An 18871-nucleotide genomic window follows, 5' to 3' on the forward strand; every position below is an offset into this window, starting at 1 on the left:
TGGACACAATCCCATATTTTAAAACGATTCCCCACTTTTAAAATTTCCAGAAAACTACAGCACGCTAAGGAAGGAACATAACTAAACCTTTTACTCTAATGTGTTAAGTTTGCTACATGCAGGGAACTTTTTACATGAGTGAACATTCCATTGCATGAGAGGAAAAAGAAACACAGAGGCACCCCTCCATTGTGCCTGGATATACTTCCACCTGAGAGACCCTGCTATGTATATGATGCCAAATCATATATACAGTGTATATGTTTATGAAATTAATTATCTTTTGCCTCAGGAGGGCTTTGCCCTGAAAGGTGGTATACCAGTATTTGAAATGAATGAATGAAACTTTTAAAAATGCAAAAATAATTCCTTCCCCGACACAAAAGCATCTGCATTCTGAAGCAGTACTGTCCAGAGTCCAGCCATCTAATTTGGTGTAATGTGTAGATTGGCTAAAAAATTTGGAATGCTTGATTGAGCAAGAGGAAGGTAATGTTACACAGATCATAAATCAAAACAAGTTCCTTGAAAATACTCTGACTTCAGATTAGAGAAGGTAGTCATTGGAACTTAGTCATACATGTTAGTCTTTGGTGTTTCTGAGTCTCTCAATCATGAGACATAGGTTGGGAATTCAGATACAGTCACCTATAATCTATTTAAATTTAGAAAGTGATCAGGAAACTGAAATGTCTTACTTTTCATTGCGGGAGGAATGAACAAAGTACAGGGAAACAAACTCTACATTACTAATCGGGATTCTGAAACACAGCCCCTCGGCTTCCTTGGTTGACTCACTTCATAGCCGCATTTTCTCCATCTGTAAAATGGCATCCTCCAAGGAACATTATGAGGGTCATTTGAACCCTGAACAGTTTACACTGTGTTATTAAGCTTACTGCCTGGTGTATTTTCTTACGTACAAGTAAAATATATTATTTATTTCATCAACACCAACTAACTTCCAATGCAGTGATCATGTTACACTCACCTCATTTAAACTCATGCTTTGCAAGCTCCTTCTGGCACGCTCTGTAATGATCTAAAGAACGTCACCCAGCTAGAATGCAGTCAGATTCCTGTTCTTATCTCATACTTTCTAGAAGATGCAAGTTATTAAACAATGTGATGACGAGGGTCTTCTTTTAGAACATTAATGTCTTAATGTTTTGACAAGATAAAATGTTTAGCCAGTTCAATCCTTTGACGGGTTGGTCTGTTTTTGGAGAGTGGAACCTTTTTAAAAATAGTTGTTTTTACATATTGTGAAATGTATCCCAGAAAACTCATCATGGGGCTCCCAAACATGACTGAATAATATGTGAATATAAGTAAGATGATTGTTAGAAATAAACCATGTCTGTGTAATTAATTTAGAATATTGCCCAACCAAGGTTAAGAACTTTGAAGTCCCATTGATTAAATGGGAAAGATTAGCAGAGCAAGCCTAGACACCAATTACACTGATAGATGGGTGGGTGAGTGAGCACATAGTGCTGCTATGCAGTGGAATGGCTACTTTATCTTATACTTGCTCAGCCTAGGAGGGGAGAGGAAAACACTATACAGCTTGGGACCAAGACACCTGAAAGATCACCTTACCTCTTATATACCCAGGGCCTCCTGCAGATAACATCTTATCAAGAGATTAATTCTGCACAACATAGGAAGTGGACCTTTTATATAGTGGCACCTACCCTTTGGAATTCCCTTTGGAATTCCCTCCCCTTAAATATTAGGTGCCATCTCTGTTATCTTTTTGGCATCTACTGAAGACCTTTTGCAACAAGGCTTTTAAGTAGAGCCCATATCCCAGTCTGCGTCTATGTTGGAATTGCTTTTTAAAATGTTTTTAAAGCTTAAAAAAAAATTTTTTTTAAAGATGTTGTGTTTTAACATGTTTTTAAAGATGTTTTGTTTTAATATGTTTTAAAGTCTGTTTTTACGATGTTTTAAAGTGTTTTTAGTGTTTTTGTTTGCCGCCCTGGGCTCCTACTGGGAGGAAGGGTGGGATATTAATTAAAATTAAAATTAAATTAAAAAAAGAAAGTCCAAAAAAATGGTGTAAAAACAGCAGGCGCACCTCCCACCCACCCCGTGCCTCTAGAAATACTGCCAAAACTTACTGATCAGAGATCTTATCAGTGTGTATGGGAAAGGGTACCTCCCCCATGTGTGGGAGAGACTGTTGCTCCACACCACTGGGGGAAAGAGTGTTAGAGCCATACAGTTCAGGTCAGACATAGTATTCACATATGGCAAAGGGCATGAGGGAGACATTACTACAGATCTGCTTTATAGCCGGTTAGCTGTCTGTAGTCCTCTGTCCTGACAACCCAGTTGTAGAGTGGAATGGGGCTTGCCATTGGATGTTTGAGTCTGGAGTCCTCCGGAGGTGTTACGTGTTGGGGTTCAAGGGAGAAAAGTGTTATTTGGGGAAGGGATGTCACTCAGTGGCAGAACCAGTCCTCCATGCCTGAGGACTGGAAAGTGGCAAATGTAACGCCAATCTTCAAAAAGGGATCCAGAGGGGATCCCGGAAATTACAGGCCAGTTAGCTTAACTTCTGTCCCTGGAAAACTGGTAGAAAGTATTATTAAAGCTAGATTAACTAAGCACATAGAAGAACAAGCCTTGCTGAAGCAGAGCCAGCATGGCTTCTGCAAGGGAAAGTCCTGTTTCAGTAACCTATTAGAATTCTTTGAGAGTGTCAACAAGCATATAGATAGAGGTGATCCAGTGGACATAGAGTACTTAGACTTTCAAAAAGCGTTTGACAAGGTACCTCACCAAAGGCTTCTGAGGAAGCTTAGCAGTCATGGAATAAGAGGAGAGGTCCTCTTGTGGATAAGAAATTGGTTAAGAAGCAGAAAGCAGAGAGTAGGAATAAACGGACAGTTCTCCCAATGGAGGGCTGTAGAAAGTGGAGTCCCTCAAGGATCGTTATTGGGACCTGTACTTTTCAACTTGTTCATTAATGACCTAGAATTAGGAGTGAGCAGTGAAGTGGCCAAGTTTGCTGACGACACTAAATTGTTCAGGGTTGTTAAAACAAAAAGGGATTGCGAAGAGCTCCAAAAAGACCTCTCCAAACTGAGTGAATGGGCAGAAAAATGGCAAATGCAATTCAATATAAACAAGTGTAAAATTATGCATATTGGAGCAAAAAATCTTAATTTCACATATACGCTCATGGGGTCTGAACTGGCGGTGACCGACCAGGAGAGAGACCTCGGGGTTGTAGTAGACAGCACGATGAAAATGTCGACACAGTGTGCGGCAGCTGTGAAAAAGGCAAATTCCATGCTAGCGATAATTAGGAAAGGTATTGAAAATAAAACAGCCGATATCATAATGCCGTTGTATAAATCTATGGTGCGGCCGCATTTGGAATACTGTGTACAGTTCTGGTCGCCTCATCTCAAAAAGGATATTCTAGAGTTGGAAAAGGTTCAGAAGAGGGCAACCAGAATGATCAAGGGGATGGAGCGACTCCCTTACGAGGAAAGGTTGCAGCATTTGGGGCTTTTTAGTTTAGAGAAAAGGCGGGTCAGAGGAGACATGATAGAAGTGTATAAAATTATGCATGGCATTGAGAAAGTGGATAGAGAAAAGTTCTTCTCCCTCTCTCATAATACTAGAACTCGTGGACATTCAAAGAAGCTGAATGTTGGAAGATTCAGGACAGACAAAAGGAAGTACTTCTTTACTCAGCGCATAGTTAAACTATGGAATTTGCTCCCACAAGATGCAGTAATGGCCACCAGCTTGGATGGCTTTAAAAGAAGATTAGACAAATTCATGGAGGACAGGGCTATCAATGGCTACTAGCCATGATGGCTGTGCTCTGCCACCCTAGTCAGAGGCAGCATGCTTCTGAAAACCAGTTGCCAGAAGCCTCAGGAGGGGAGAGTGTTCTTGCACTCGGGTCCTGCTTGCAGGCTTCCCCCAGGCACCTGGTTGGCCACTGTGAAAACAGGATGCTGGACTAGATGGGCCACTGGCCTGATCCAGCAGGCTCTTCTTATGTTCTTATGTTCTTAACATCTGCCTTGCAAGCTGAAGTGCCCAGGTTCAATCCCTGGCAACTCCAGGTAGGACTGGGACTAGGAGAGACCTCTGCCTGAAACCCTGGAGAGCCTCTGCTTGTCTGTGTGAACAATACTGAGCTAGATGGACCAATAATCTGACTCGGCATAAGGCAACTTCCTATGCCCATGTGTTAGCAATGTGCTCAAGTTCCTATGAGTGTTCTGGAAGCAGACTGTCTGTGCATAGTGCTTGCTTTTTGTGGAAAGTGTTCAACATGGGTCCAGAGAGACATAGCCTCATGCTGTGTGCCCTGTAACATCTGAGTTGTGATTCCCTATGTGGGGGTTATATACTTGCTGTGATTGGATGCTGAGCGTATTCTATGTTCCATCATAGTGACATGGGATGGGTACTTGTTGACATGATGGTGGCTGTTATTTGTTTGTTTTCCCCCCTTTGGAGTCAATGGGAGGGAAAATCCTTGTGCCAGGTCTGGGCATGGCTATGGTCTGGAGTACAGGATAGAGCCAAAGTGTTCTCTTCCTCAGTGTGCACACATCCTACCCACGATTCCCTTTCTTTTTAGTAGCCATTCTACCAGCATGTGTTGCTTTTTAAAATTATTTTTCATTTTTCATTTTTCCATTATTGTAACCTGCCCTTTGGACCTTTTCCATTTTTGCATTCTTGTAAGCTGCCCCTGGGACCTTATGGTGAAGGGTGAGTAAAAAATCTAAACAACAACAGTACTAATGTAAATGGAATGGCTTCACCAGTGGAGTGTTCTGCCAGTATAATCTGAGGTTTTTGATGCATGTATCTGTCATGGTATCATTGTATATTGTGTTCTGCTATTGCAGTCAAACTTCCAGCAAATTTTATAATTGCTAAGCCTGTGGAACTCAAGAATACCATTGCTCTACTAAGTACATGTTTAACTTTCCAACTGAAATCACTCAAAAAAATTTCTGTCTGTCTGTCTCTCCTCCCCTCCCTGCTTTTTTTCTGATATCCAAAATCTATGATTGTGTTCAAAGACCAAATTAAGAACACAATTGCTGAGTTTATCTTTAGAGGTTTTAATCTGGGAGAATAATACATACTTCTAATGTGCTTTCACATAAATATTTAGTCCAAATATCCATCTCATGGTTTTATGGGCCACACTTGGAATTAAGATATTTAATTAAAAATTTGTACAGAATGATCAGACCTGCAACATGAAGGCTTTTTTAGTTGAGCTGTTGATAGCTATTGACAAGACTTGAAGACATGTTCATATTGTTCATGCAGTGGCAGAAAACCTCGATTCATGCTGGAAGATGTGACATTAGTTACTGTAGCTTGAGGGTGAACAGAACCTTTGTCAACTGTGTGGACAGATTACGTATATGACAGCTGAGAGTTAGATCTAGGACTCTTGATAAAGTAGTTATGTTATGTTCTAACTATAGTGGTTGCCTTGATACAAACAGATAAAACATAACAGCACAAAAGAAACAGTGAACAAGCTCTATGAAAACAAATAAACCACTGTGGACATGCCTAGCTTTTTTTTCAGTTTTAAAAAGGGGTTAATTTAATTGTGTACACTTGGCATCCACCAATTGTTTAAAAAATGCAAAGCACAAAACTTTCAAAATCATGCTTCAATGTTTTTGTCAGATTCTCAGGTTAGCATATCCATTACAAAATATTTAGGAAATCTCTGTATGTAATCAGGATGGTCACTTAATAGTCCATTAATAGATTAGAAGTTGGTTTCCTGATAGGGTAGATTTTCTATAATGTTATTCCCAGCAGAGGTGGCACCTTGCCTTCACCTAAGGGGAGAGGACAGATGTCATGTTGGTACTTCTGTGTGTGAAAGACAGCAGTTTACAGATTGGGATAGAGAAAGGCAGAGAGGTTGTGCTTAAAGTTGTCTGTGGGCACTTTGGGGACTCAGGGCCCTTCTCTGAAGATCTAGTGTGGGGGAGCAGAACTGCTCCTTGTAGGAGTGTCTGCTGCTTGTCTCCACTTTTGCTCTGCTTCTTTATCTGTATATAAAGCAAATATTGCAAATAGATGCCAATAGTCTTCAGCACTGTCTAAATCACAGCAGTTGAAAAGGTGTCTTCTTTTACCTTTATGGCTGCAAACAACCCCCAAAAAGTAAGTGTCTATGTAGGTTAATTGATATTATGATGAATGGTTCCTTTTTGTACTCACCTCTTCTTGATCTGCTTGTGTAATTTTATTTTATTTTGTGATGACCAAAGGTCAGAACAAATAAATAATTATCTGTCTAACTTTCAGACTGAAGTGTGGACAAACATGGTGGCTATTTCTTCCTGTCATTAGGAGTTCAGTTCCCTGATGGGAGACATACCATTTTGCTCCAGTGTAGCATAAAGCTAGTGTGTTGGGTTTTGATGCAGGGAAACATAGGTTCTAAGCTCATGCAAATGGCACAGAGAATATGGCTTTGAAAATGCAAGCTCTACTATCTTGTTTATTTTTTTATTTATTGCATTTGTATACCGCCCCATAGCCGAAGCTCTCTGGGCGGTTTACAACAATTAAAAATATTAAAAACAAATATACAAATGTAAAAACACATTTTTAAAAAGCAATTTGCACTGATTACTTCTTTTTGCAGCTCCCATGGCCAGTGATGCAGTGAGATTATTATCATTTCCCCTCTGTGTAGGATTTTGGTGAAGTATGTTTACATTTATGTGATTCTTCCTTCATAAAACCACATGAAGAGCCTCCTGGATCAGGCCAATGGCCCATCTAGTTGAGCATTCTGGTTTCATAATAGCCAATCAGATACCTTGGGAAGCTTGCAATCAGGAGCTAAGCACAAGGGCATTATCCCCTTGTGGTTTCCAGCAACTGGTATTCGGAAACATACTGCCTCTGACAGTGGAGGCAAAACATAGCCATCATGGCTAGCAGCCATTGATAGCCTTCTCTGTGAATTTGTCTAATCCTCTTTTAAAGCCATCCAAGTTGGTGGCCCTCATTGCGTCTTGTGGGAGTGAGTTCCATAGTTTAACCATGTGCTTGCTGTGCGAAGAAGTACTTTCGTCTTTTGTCTGTCCTGCCAACATTCAGCACTCAAGGTTGAAAGGTCTAAGAGTACCTTGAAACAGGCAGAAACCATGAATGGTAAAGGATGGACTGTTCCTCGGCTGAATTACTTTGTTACCCCATTCTCTTTATTTTGTAAAAAAACAAATACCCACAATTCAGAAATAATTTAAATGTAGTGTAGTAGTTAATGCTAAAATCCTACGCAAAGTCAATTTAGAGTAAGACCCAGTGAGTCCAGTGCAACTTACTTCCATGTAGACAGGCAATAGTTCAGACTGTAAGAGTCTGAGACAGGAATGGGAAACCTGTGGCCCTTTGATGTTGTTGGGACTGCAGCTCACTTCATCCCTGGCCATTAGCCATGCTAGCTGGGGTTGATGGGAGTTGGAATCAAACAACAATTGAAGGGCCACAGGTTGCTGATCCCTGGTGTAAGGTATGACTGAGGCAGGGCATTGTCTTTGAAAAATAGTAAGTCTATTATCTTTCTATATATTTCCAAATCTTTGAGTGCTTCCAAATGGGGCTTTACATTGCAAATGTGTCATTCAGATCTGACTTTTCTGTGTGTGTGATTGGCAAGTTACCTTCTACACATTCCATGTTTTCCAGTTACGGATTTTTATTTATATTCAGCTCTTTGCTGCCCACACCAGTAGACTGAGGTTGACAGAATATATCTGTGCTGTTTTGTTGTTATTTTTTTGTTCTTCCCCTCAGTCACTCTTACCCTACCTTCCACTACCCCTTTGTCATTCTGGGCATGTGTGCAGGCATACCTCTCTCTGTGTGTGTATATTTGTGTGTACCTTTAAAGTATATCTATATATGTAACCGGAAGTGCTCAAGAACATATGTTACCAGTCCTTAGTTATTGTGAAACATAATAACTAAGGACTGGTAACATATGCTCAAGAACATATGTTACCAGTCCTTAGTTATTATGTTTCACAATAGGCAAAATGGAAGTTTGTGCTTTTGTGGTGGGAGGCATCATCCATTTCGCTTTGAGTTTTTTAAAAAACTAATATTGAGGTCTTGCAAAAGAGTGACATTTAGCTATATTGATCTTCTGTTTGACTTGACAGAGATAGGTATGAGTGGCAATAAATAAGCACAAAACCCAAGAATGCCTATAGCCTCTGTATTAATTAACACCACAACCATGTATTCTCCCCCATCAAGAAAACCACAGCAGCAATGAAATATCAGCATTCTGATACAGGTATTGGAATAGACCTTATTCTTCTTCTTTTTTTAAAAATCCCTGGTATATGTATTGCATTTACAATCTCCAAGGTATCTGCCAAATGGTCTGAGATATTGAGAGAACAGTTCCTGTGATCTGGATTGTTGAAATTCGGACATGCCTTCAGCATGTGACAGTTGGTGGGAATAGGAATTTTCATATTGTTTGGATTGCTGAGGGATAAAAAAAACTAGCTTGTGCTCAGAGGAGAAGTAAACAGATGTAATGGGGTGGTAGTAGAAGTCGCTCACCAAAACATCACCACACATGTGACAAAACTGCCCCCCCATATGTGCTAATAATCTTCCATACCAATACTATGGATGTATAATGGGTTATTTTTACTTACTGGATTTTCTGCATTAAGGGGAAATCTGGACTGAATGTAAAATACATAAATGGGCTGGCATTCTGATGATGTCATTGTGGTGCAATGACTACAAAAAACTTGTGTGCTTGAACAGCACTGATCCTGTCTGGAAGCACCCTTTAATTCTATATGCAGTTTAAAATATTCCTGATATGCTTGGGTCAAACAACACTTTCTCAAACGTTTTAAAGGGTAGACTTTAAATACTGATTCCCCCTCCCCCCCAGTCTTATTCCTATTCTTCTGTATATGAGCCAGGATGTCAAGTGTAGCCCAGTCCTATGTAGAATTTCAGTGGGGTTAGGCTCACCTTACTCTGTTTAGGATCATGCTGGCTTGCCTTAGCCAAGCTGCTGTCCTGCAGATACAAAGGTAAGATATGTTACATGTTGCCACTATATACAGTTTTGCACATAGACTGTGAGGGCAGAAGCAGCCCAAATGTATACATGTTTACTCTCTGACATGACATGAGTTCCATTGTGTTCAGTAAGGTATGTGTATTTATGATTGCAGCCATTCAGCACAAATCTAGCATATATCTTCGGAAGTCAACTCAGCTCAGTTCAGTTGGATTTACTCCCAGGTAACTGTGTCTCAGATCGCAGTCTGAGTGATAAACAGTAAGGTTTTCCCACTCTTTCACTTCATGTATTTTGATGTTTGCGTGTGAGAGAATGGTGGCACTCATCCTGGATTAGCTAATTTGGAATAAAAATGTGATCAAGAGTATAAAACCAGTGTCATTCAATGCACACATTCCGGGCCTATTTATTTATTTATTTTCAATACTTTTATGACACTTCTACGGTGCCTTTCGAAAGCAGCTCCACGTATTTGAAATGTAAAAATCATTATACCTATTTGTATTTACTCAGAAATAAATCCCACTGAATTCAGCGACACTTATTCCCAAAGAGCGCACATAGGTTCGTAGCCTTACAGAACGATCTTAGACATATCTATTCAGAGAAGAAAACCTTACTGAGTTCAGTGAGATCTCTTACGTAAGTGAGTATAGGACTGCAACCTTAATCGCATGCAAATTACCCGTTCTCCTCTACAGACGCATCCGTCTGTGTCCTTTAACTCATGAGTTTCCAGCTCTTAAAAGTTTAAACCGCACAAGCAGACAGAGGATTTCCATTGCTTATAGTTACATTTTAGGATGTCCCATTCTAAGCATACTTTCCCTCCCATCCCGCACCTTGCCAGATCCCACAGGGTATCGTGCCCGCCCAAATCCCCGGTTTCTCCATATTTCGCCTTGCTCGGTCCTTGTGCCCACCTGCCCGTTCCCTTTAACTCGGCAGCGGAAGCGGTGCGTCGGCCGGCCTCTGCAGCCCAATGAGTTTGTGCTGCGCGTCCTCTGGCCTGGCTGGGCTGGGTCCGTCACTTCCTGCCCCCTAGAGCCGGCACGACTGAGTCTGAAATCCTGGGGGGGGCGGGGAGGTTGAGCTGCGTTCGCCACCAACATGCCCTTTGATTTCAGGAGGTGAGTGCGGCGTCCCCAGAAAAGGGGTGTGTAAGAGAATGAATGAAGGGCACGCTAATACATGGGCAGAATAATAGAGATCCTCTTGTACAAGGGGAAGGGGAACACAGAGAGCCCCCTTCCCCCCATATTAGCTTGTGAAACTGTCATCTTTCCCATCAGAATGTACGGGAGAGGGGGGCACATGCAACAATCCCATGGGTGCAGAGCGCCTCTCTCCGGTGCATGGTGGGATGGGGAAAAGGAATGCGTGTGGGGTCAAGCGCGTCAATTTATGGGTACAGCGGGGTAATTGTATCCTAAAAATGAATGAGGTAGGAAAGGCATAAGCACAGGTTGTAAAAGAGAGGTCACATCTCAGTTCTTTTTGCGTTATTCTAATCGTTAGAAGGATACTAAAGGCCTTTCCTCTCATGGGTGTCCGTGTGGGGAGGGTAGTTGCTCTCCATGAGCCAGAATCCCCTGAATCACAGCGTTCTTTTTCTTTTTTAAAGAAAAGAGCGTGTAGCATTTGTGGAATCTGAGATATCAGGCAAAGCGTGTAGGCACTATTCTTCTCATTTTTGTGATAAACTAATCTGCTCTCCTCTTTCAGTATTTTATTCCTACCCATGCCAAAAAACGTCCTGTGGATGCCTGTGTTTCCCTTAAAACCCCAACATTTGGAGTTTCTGCCCTATGAATAATGGTTTCTCTTCTCGAAGCTGGTTGTAAAGCAACAGTCCCAGAGCCAGATTTGGCTCAAAGAAGGGTACTAGCTGGATTTCTTTTGCAAACCCAGAAATAAAACAGGGTGATGGTGGAGGCAGTTGTTATGTGCCTTCAAGTTGATTACGACATATGGCGACCCTATGAATCAGCGACCTCCAACAACATCTGTCATGAACCACCCTGTTCAGGTCTGTAATTTCCTTTATGGAATCAATCCATCTCTTGTTTGGCCTTCCTCTTTTTCTACTCCCTTCTGTTTTTCCCAGCATTATTGTCTTTTCTAGTGAATCATGTCTTCTCATGATGTGTCCAAAGTATGATAACCTCAGTTCCATCATTTTAGCTTCTAGTGATAGTTCTGGTTTAATTTGTTCTAACACCCAATTATTTGTCTTTTTCGCAGTCCATGGTATGTGCAAAGCTCTCCTCCACCACCACCACATTTCAAATGAGTTTATTTTTCTCTTATCTGCTTTTTTCACTCTCCAGCTTTCACATCCATACATAGAGATCAGGAATACCATGGTCAGAATGATCCTGACTTTAGTGTTCAGTGATACATCTTTGCATTTGAGGACCTTCTCTAGTTCTCTCATAGCTGCCCTCCCCAGTCCTAACCTTCTTCTGATTTCTTGACTATTGACTCCTTTTTGGTTAATGACTGTGCCAAGGTGGAGGCAGTACCTGATGGAAATGCTGGACTTGACTACCAGGATACTGTGAGCTGATAGTCAACCCATCAGTTCCTCCCCCTCACCGTTTTAAAGTGACTCTAGCAGTTGATTGCTTCTTAGGATCATAAAAGGTGAGCATCTGACAGCACAATCCTGTTCATGTCTACTCAGAAGTAAGGCTTATTGAGTTCAATGAGACTTACTCCTAGGTAAGCCTGTAGAAGACTGAAGCCAGATTGATTTGAAATGAATGGAAATAAAAGGGAATGCCCACTTGTTACTTGTCTTGAGATTAGCTCTTTCAGACTCCAAGATAAGTGTATAGTGGCTCAAAGGCGATGCCGGGAGTGTCAGTAGGCTCACCATAGTAATGGTTTGCTGGTTTTCCTATCAACTATCTAGCAACGTTATCCTGTCTGTTACATCAGCTGCACTGGTTGCATTATCAAACTACTTATGGTGCCAAAGAAGTGCCACACATTCATTGGCATGGTTCTTTCATTCCCATCCCCAATAAATGATGCTCTGTCATTTTAGCCTTTGTCATACCGGCTTTTTTGCCTCCCTTCCATGCTGTTTTATCAAGCCCCCTTTAGTGTCTTTTTAAAGAAGCTTGTGTTCCTTCTGCCTCACCTCTGTTCTTGCCTCTCCTCATTCCATCTAAGACCAATTGTAGCAAAATGGCATTTTCCTTATTCTTTACTGTTTGCAGTATTAGCCAATTGTATGTAAGATCCCCAAATAGATCAACTGAAACTTGTTATTGCAAGGTATGTTGGTATGCACAAAGGGTAAGGAAACTGGTTCTTCAGATGCTGCTGGACTACAACTCCCATCATCCCTGACCAATGGCATGCTGGTTAGGGCTGATGGAAATTGGAATCTGACAACATCTGGAGTGCCATGGGTTCCCCACCCCTGATATGCAGAGGTTGAACATAACTCTTCTTCACTGAAACGCTTCTATTTTCTGGTAGATGGTTTGTACTGCTCTGACAAAAGTTCTGTTTCTTCAACAGAGTGAGATGAGTGATTCAGGTTCCTTGGCTGTTCCACTGGTAGTCATGCTTGAGAGAACAGTTTCTGGTTGCTTGATGCCAAGGATTCCACAATCAAGTTTAGAAACCTTATTTGCCCTAATAAGATGAGGCAATGCCGTTCCCTGTGTACTTCCTTCCACTGGCATCTTGAGAGGGTACCACCTCTGTGTGCATTTACTAGGGTTGTTTACATCTTTCCTGGGGGGTGGGGTGGGGGTGGGGGGGAAACACAGGTGGGAATGTTGTTCTTATGAAAGGACAACATGATATTATTATGTAACACCTCAGATGTACCTGGTAATTTGTGGGATCCGTGCCCCAAGCTTTTATGACATAAGTTAACACACAAGCAGCAGGCTTAGAGTGAGGGTGTGGTGGCCTGACATAGGGAGGTTCTGTAGAAGATGTAGTTTTGGAGGAGCATGAAGGTGTGTAGAAGTTTTAAACTGTACCAAACCTATTATTATTATTATATAATATGTTACTCTTTCTCCATCAGATACTTCAGGGACCTGGGTGTGTCGGGGAGGGGTTCTGTTTAATAATTCATGTTGCCTTACGTTGGCAATGGAGAACCTAGGAGGCTGCCGTACACTTAGTCAAACAATTGGTCCGTCTACCTCAGTATTGACTACACTGACTGGCAGTGGCTCTCCAGGGCTTCAACACTGTGTTATTTTTCACAAGGCAAACGATGAACAGGAAACATTGGACATTGGCAAATAATATGGTTTTTTTCTCAGTAGGCAAAGGTGTATAATATCGAATCACTGCATTGCTTGATTACCAAATATTCAAACTTATTTGGGAAGCTGTTCAAGTACAGTTTGCCTGCATGTAACTAATGCTGTCTGAGCTGCCCAGCAGGAATTCTTATGCAGAGCCCTTTGAGTAGGAAGCATCATATAGAAGTGTTAGCCTCTGAGTGATCCAAAATTTGTTTTGTCCTGTTGAAGAAAGTGAATGTTAAGGAACATAATATTGTACGTCTTTTGTGCAGTTTAAATATGCTGGATTAGTCTGAAACTGATGTGTGGCTGAGATTTTGGGTATTGCCTTTCTTAAACATGTCACAATTTTCCAATGTCACATTCTACTTTTTAAAAATCTATCAATTGCATTTGTATCTTACCTTTCTCCAGTTAGCTCAGAGCAGCAAAACGGAAGTATTCAATTTGCACCAGTTCAGCTCTCATGCAGAATTCTTCCAAACTGGAATCAGAAATGAATAGGTAATCCACAGAATACCAGTTCTAGGAACAGGGAAAGCTGCCTTATATTGAGTCAGACAATTGGTCCATCTTGCTCAGTATTGTCTACAATCATAGAACAGCAGAGTTGGAAGTGGCCTATAAGGCCATCGAGTCCAACCCCCTGCTCAAGGCAGGAGTCCAAGTTAAACATACCTGACAGGCGCCTGTCCAGCTGCCTCTTGAAGGCCTCCAGTGTTGGAGAGCCAACCACCTCCCTAGGGAATTGGTTCCATTGTTGTTCTGCTCTAAAAGTTAGGAAGTTTTTCCTGATGCTCAGTTGAAATCTGGCTTCCTGTAATTTGAGCCCATTATTCCGTGTCCTGCACTCTGGGACGATCGAGAAGAGATCCCGGCCCTCCTGTGTGTGACAACCTTTCATGTACTTGAAGAGTGCTATCATATCTCCCCTCAGTCTTCTCTTCTCCAGGCTAAACATGCACAGTTCTGTCAGTCTCTCGTCATAGAGCTTTGTTTCCAGTCCCCTGATCATCCTTGTTGCCCTCCTGTAAACCTGTTCCAGTTTGTCCGCATCCTTCGTCTACTGTACACTGACTGGCAGCGGCTCGCCAGGATAGACAGGAATCTAGCCCTACCCGGAAAGGCTGGGGATTAAACCTGGGACTTCCTGCTTGTAATATGTGTGCCCTTCCACAGAGCTACAGCCCTTCTATATTTCATGATGCTCAACTCTGGACAGCAGATAGGCTGCTGCACTCTTGACCAGATGAAACTTCTGAACATTTTTCAAGGGCTACCATTGGAGTGCAGTGCACTGAAATAGTCAAGCATGCCTGCATGATCACAGAGGTAATTATCTGTCTCCTAGTCTTAACCTCTTGCACTGGGCCAAAGAACAGTAATTAGGGAATGATTCCCCAACCATCTGGGTCAGTCAGTGTGTTCCCCTGTTGATTATTCAACATCCCTACTCTTGGTTTAAATTTCCCTTTCATTTCTCTAATCTTTTGGAATAGGGCTCTTGTTCTACCCTTTTTGTTGTCCTCTTCTATTTCTATACAATATCTATTGTAATAGTTTTCTTTGTCCCTACATACTAGTCGCTGTATTCTTGCATTTAGGGTTCTGACCGTGTTTCTATCTCCTTTGGCTTTGGCTTTCCTTCTCTCTTTAACCATTTTAAGAGTTTCTTCAGTCATCTGTTGAGGTCTTTTTCTCTTTTTAACTAGAGGTATTGTCTTTTTACATTCTTCCCTGATAATGTCTCTGACTTCAATCCATAGTTCTTCTACTGCTCTGTCAACTAAGTTTAAAGCCTCAAACCTGTTCCTTATTTGATCTTTATATTCTTTTGGGATGTTATTTAAATTGTATTCTGGCATTATGATTGCTTTGTTGTTGTTCTTTAGCTTTACTCTGCTTTTTGATACGACCAGTTCATGATCTGTACCGCAGTCTGCTCCTGGTCTTGTTTTCACAGAAAGTATGGAACTTCTCCATCGTCTGCTACCAATTATATAATCAATTTGATTCCTATATTGACCATTTGGTGATGTCCACGTGTACAGTCGTATTTTTGGTTGCTCGAAAAATGTGTTCTCAAGAAACAAATTATTGGTTTCACAGAATTCAGTAAGTCTTTCTTCTGCTTCATTTCTGTCTCCTAAGCCCCATTTCCCCACAATTCCTAGTTCTTCTCTGTTCTCTGCTTTTGCATTCCAGTCTCCCATGATTATCAGCACATCTTGTTTTGGTGTGTGATCAGTTTCTTCCTGTACTTCTACATAAATCTCTCCAATTCCTCCTCTTCTGCATTTGCTGTTGGAGCATAAATGTAAATGTACTGCCTTCAAGTTGATTCCGACTTATGGCGACCCTATGAATAGGGTTTTCATGAGGCTAAGAGGCAGTGACTGGCCCAAGGTCACCCAGTGAGCTTCATAGCTATGTGGGGATTCAAACCCTGGTCTCCCAGTTCGTAGTCCAACACCTTAACCACTACGCCACACTGGCATGGATTATGGTTATGTAAATAGGTTTCCTGTTTAATCTCATTGATATCACTTGCTCAGACTTTGCGTTGTAGCTCCTAATTGCTTTTGCTACATCACTTCTCACTGTTAAAGCAACCCCATTTCTTCTTAATTTCTCATTTCCTGCATAAAATACTTGGTAGTTGCCTGATTGAAAATGTCCCATTCCCGTCCATTTTAATTCACTCACGCCAAGTATTGTAATGTTGATGCGTTCCATTTCTTGCTTGACAATTTCTAACTTTCCCTGGTTCATGCTTCTCACATTCCATGTTCCTATTGTGTGCGTTGTACAACTCCGGACTCTCCTTTCGCATCTGTTTACATCAGCCTCTGGGCTTCCTTTCGGCTTTGACCCAGCTGCGTCATTAGTCACAGCGCTACTCGTACTTGTCCTTTGTTCTTCCCCAGTAGCTTGGTGAGTGCCTTCTGATCTGGGGGTCTCATCTTCCAGCACTATCTCTTGTTGTAGTTTGGATACTCTGTTCATAGGGTTTTCGTGGTAAGAGATATTCAGAGGTGGTTTACCATTGCCTTCCTCTGAGTTTGGATGTATCTTAGTCTGGTATCTCATCTGTGACCATTCCGCCTTGGGTGTCCCTGCTAGGAGTCTAGCCTCTTGGTCTAGACTCCTGATGGCATTGCTCTCAGCTTTTTCAGCACTCTCAAACCCCCTCACCATGTTAAGGTGTGCATCCTAGAGGGGGGATAATTTATTATTATTTATTTATTATTTGATTATATGCCGCCCTTCCTCCCAGTAGGAGCCCAGGGCAGTATTAAAATAGTTGCCCTGTGAAATGTAACATCTGTGTGCCTAAATAGTCAAATCCTGTTCCCAGCAACAAGGCAGTGAACATGCAGTAGAAAGGCTCCCCCACATGCCATAAATAACCCTCATTAAAAGGATAATCCCTCTGCATTTGTGCCAAGTAAAGAACTGGTGTTGCAAGCGTTAGGAATGGCATCTGTACAAAGGTACCATTGGGATGTGAATCGCAAGTTCCACATTGGTGATCTACTTAGGTATGTAGTTCTCTTGTTCTTCAAATACAGCCTTCCCTCACCTGGTGCCCTCCAGAAGATTTGGACTATATGTCTTATCAGCCCCAGCCAGTGATGAGTTGTAGTCTAAAACATCTGGAGGGCACCTGATTGGAGAAGGCTGCTCAAATGAATAGATTAAAATTACCTTTCCTGACAATTATGCCTTCCTGATAGCAGATTCTGTGAGGTTCCTTTTAAAAAATATTGGTCTGTTCCTCTGAGCTAGTTATTTAGCAGCTGAGTCAACGCTTCAGTGGCTGCTTCCTTGAAGCCTGCATCTAGATGTGGGTTGTTGTTTTTCAGAAGAGTTGGGAATTTAATCATCAGCTAGTGTATATAGACCTCATATCAATGGCTAATGGAAAAATAAATATTTGAGAGAGGCGTTGACAGTACAGTCCTATATACATGTCTATTCAGAATTAAGTCCCATTTGAGTTTAGTGAGACTTACACTCAGGAATGTATGTTTAGGATTGCAGTCTAAATCTCAGAATTACTCCAATTAAAGTTACATTTATAAATGACCATCAGGTACGTACCATGGTCACTAGACACTAGGGATTACTAAAGAAAAAACATTAAGAGGACCTTGACCTGTAAGCAAGCTATGCAAGCGAGAAGTGTACACTGGTTGTATCTTTTAGTCTGTTACAAAATACACTTACTGCCACTTAGCCTCAGGACTAGCATTATGTTCCGCACAGAAAGACTATGGGAGCACTTTTGTAGAACCAATTTAATACATATTTTTGCTAACAAACTGCCCTGTGTTATTGTGGCCAGTCTAATGTATGTGGAAAGAACAAGCAGTACAAGTTATCAACCTGGCAGGCTAATTCTCCAGAAAAGGCATTTTCTAACATTTATGCAATGTACAATAGGGGAATCTTTTTTAGCCTAAGGGCCTCGTTCTTTCATGGGCATCTTTCTGATGATGGACAGGGCCAGAGTCAAAAGTGAGTGGATGGGGCAAACATACATGACCGTTAACCTTATATGGCAGGCTGCATTCCTGGCATGCAAAACCAGATGTTTCAATCTTCCCCCCGCAAGTGTCTCCATCCTCTATCTAGGCATTATTGTAGGTGAAGGGCACATTCCAACCCCATGAAAGCACTTGAGGAGGGTTTGAAGAAGGGCTGGGGAGGGATGTGGCCTGGGGAGAATCCCAAGGGCAAGGAAGAGGGGCTTGGAGGGATGCATTAGACTCAGGGGCCTGAGATTCCCAGTCTCAAAAAGAATATCATAGAGGCAATAAAGATGTGGAAAAGGACAAGCAAAATTATCAGGAGTTGGAGCACTAGTCTACAAGAAAAGGCTAAAGATTTGAGGCTTCCTAGATCTGAAAAAAGATGACTAAGGGTCAGACATAAATAATGGAAGTTTATAAAACGGTGTGGATGAAGAGATAACTTTTTCCTCCCTTGTAATGCTAGAACGTGGGGTCACCCACTGCAGTTGATAAGCACCAAACTTGGAACTGATTAAAGGAAGTACTTTACACAACACATCTTACATAATAAATTTATGGACTTCACTCCAACGAGACTTAGTGCTAGCTCTTGGCTTAGATAGCTTTTGAAGGGGACTGGACAAATTCATGGAAGATTAATGCAGATTTGCAGATTATACAAAATTGGGAGGGACAGCTAATACCCTGGAAGACAGAAACAAAGTTCATAATTACGGGACTGGAAACAAATACCTATGAGGAGAGACTGAAAGAGCTGGGCATGGTTACCCTTGAGAAGACTGAGGAGAGATAAGATAGCACTATCCAAGTACTTGAAAAGTTGCCACACAGAGGAGGGCCAGGATCTCTTCTCCATTGTCCCAGAGTGCAGGACACAGAATAATGGGCTCAAGTTACAGGAAGCCAGATTTCAGCTGAACATCAGGAAAAACTTCCTAACTGTTAGAGCGGTA

General features: G+C 41.7%; 1 protein-coding gene across 2 annotated transcripts in view; it reads left to right on the plus strand.

Annotated features, from left to right (window-relative positions):
* The first annotated feature begins 10078 nt into the window (after window positions 1-10078).
* Window positions 10079-18871, plus strand: part of ERGIC1 (endoplasmic reticulum-golgi intermediate compartment 1) — a 119077-nt gene continuing 110284 nt past the window's right edge. Inside the window, exon 1 of one of the 2 annotated variants that reach the window (XM_061616901.1) lies at window positions 10079-10227. In XM_061616901.1, coding sequence (XP_061472885.1) covers window positions 10208-10227 — 20 coding nt within the window. In that variant the 5' untranslated portion in view covers window positions 10079-10207. The remainder of the gene's footprint in view (window positions 10228-18871) is intronic. The other variant, XM_061616903.1, reaches the window with a different exon arrangement.

This window comes from Rhineura floridana, chromosome 3, assembly GCF_030035675.1.
Source record: "Rhineura floridana isolate rRhiFlo1 chromosome 3, rRhiFlo1.hap2, whole genome shotgun sequence".
Classification (NCBI taxonomy): domain Eukaryota; kingdom Metazoa; phylum Chordata; class Lepidosauria; order Squamata; family Rhineuridae; genus Rhineura; species Rhineura floridana.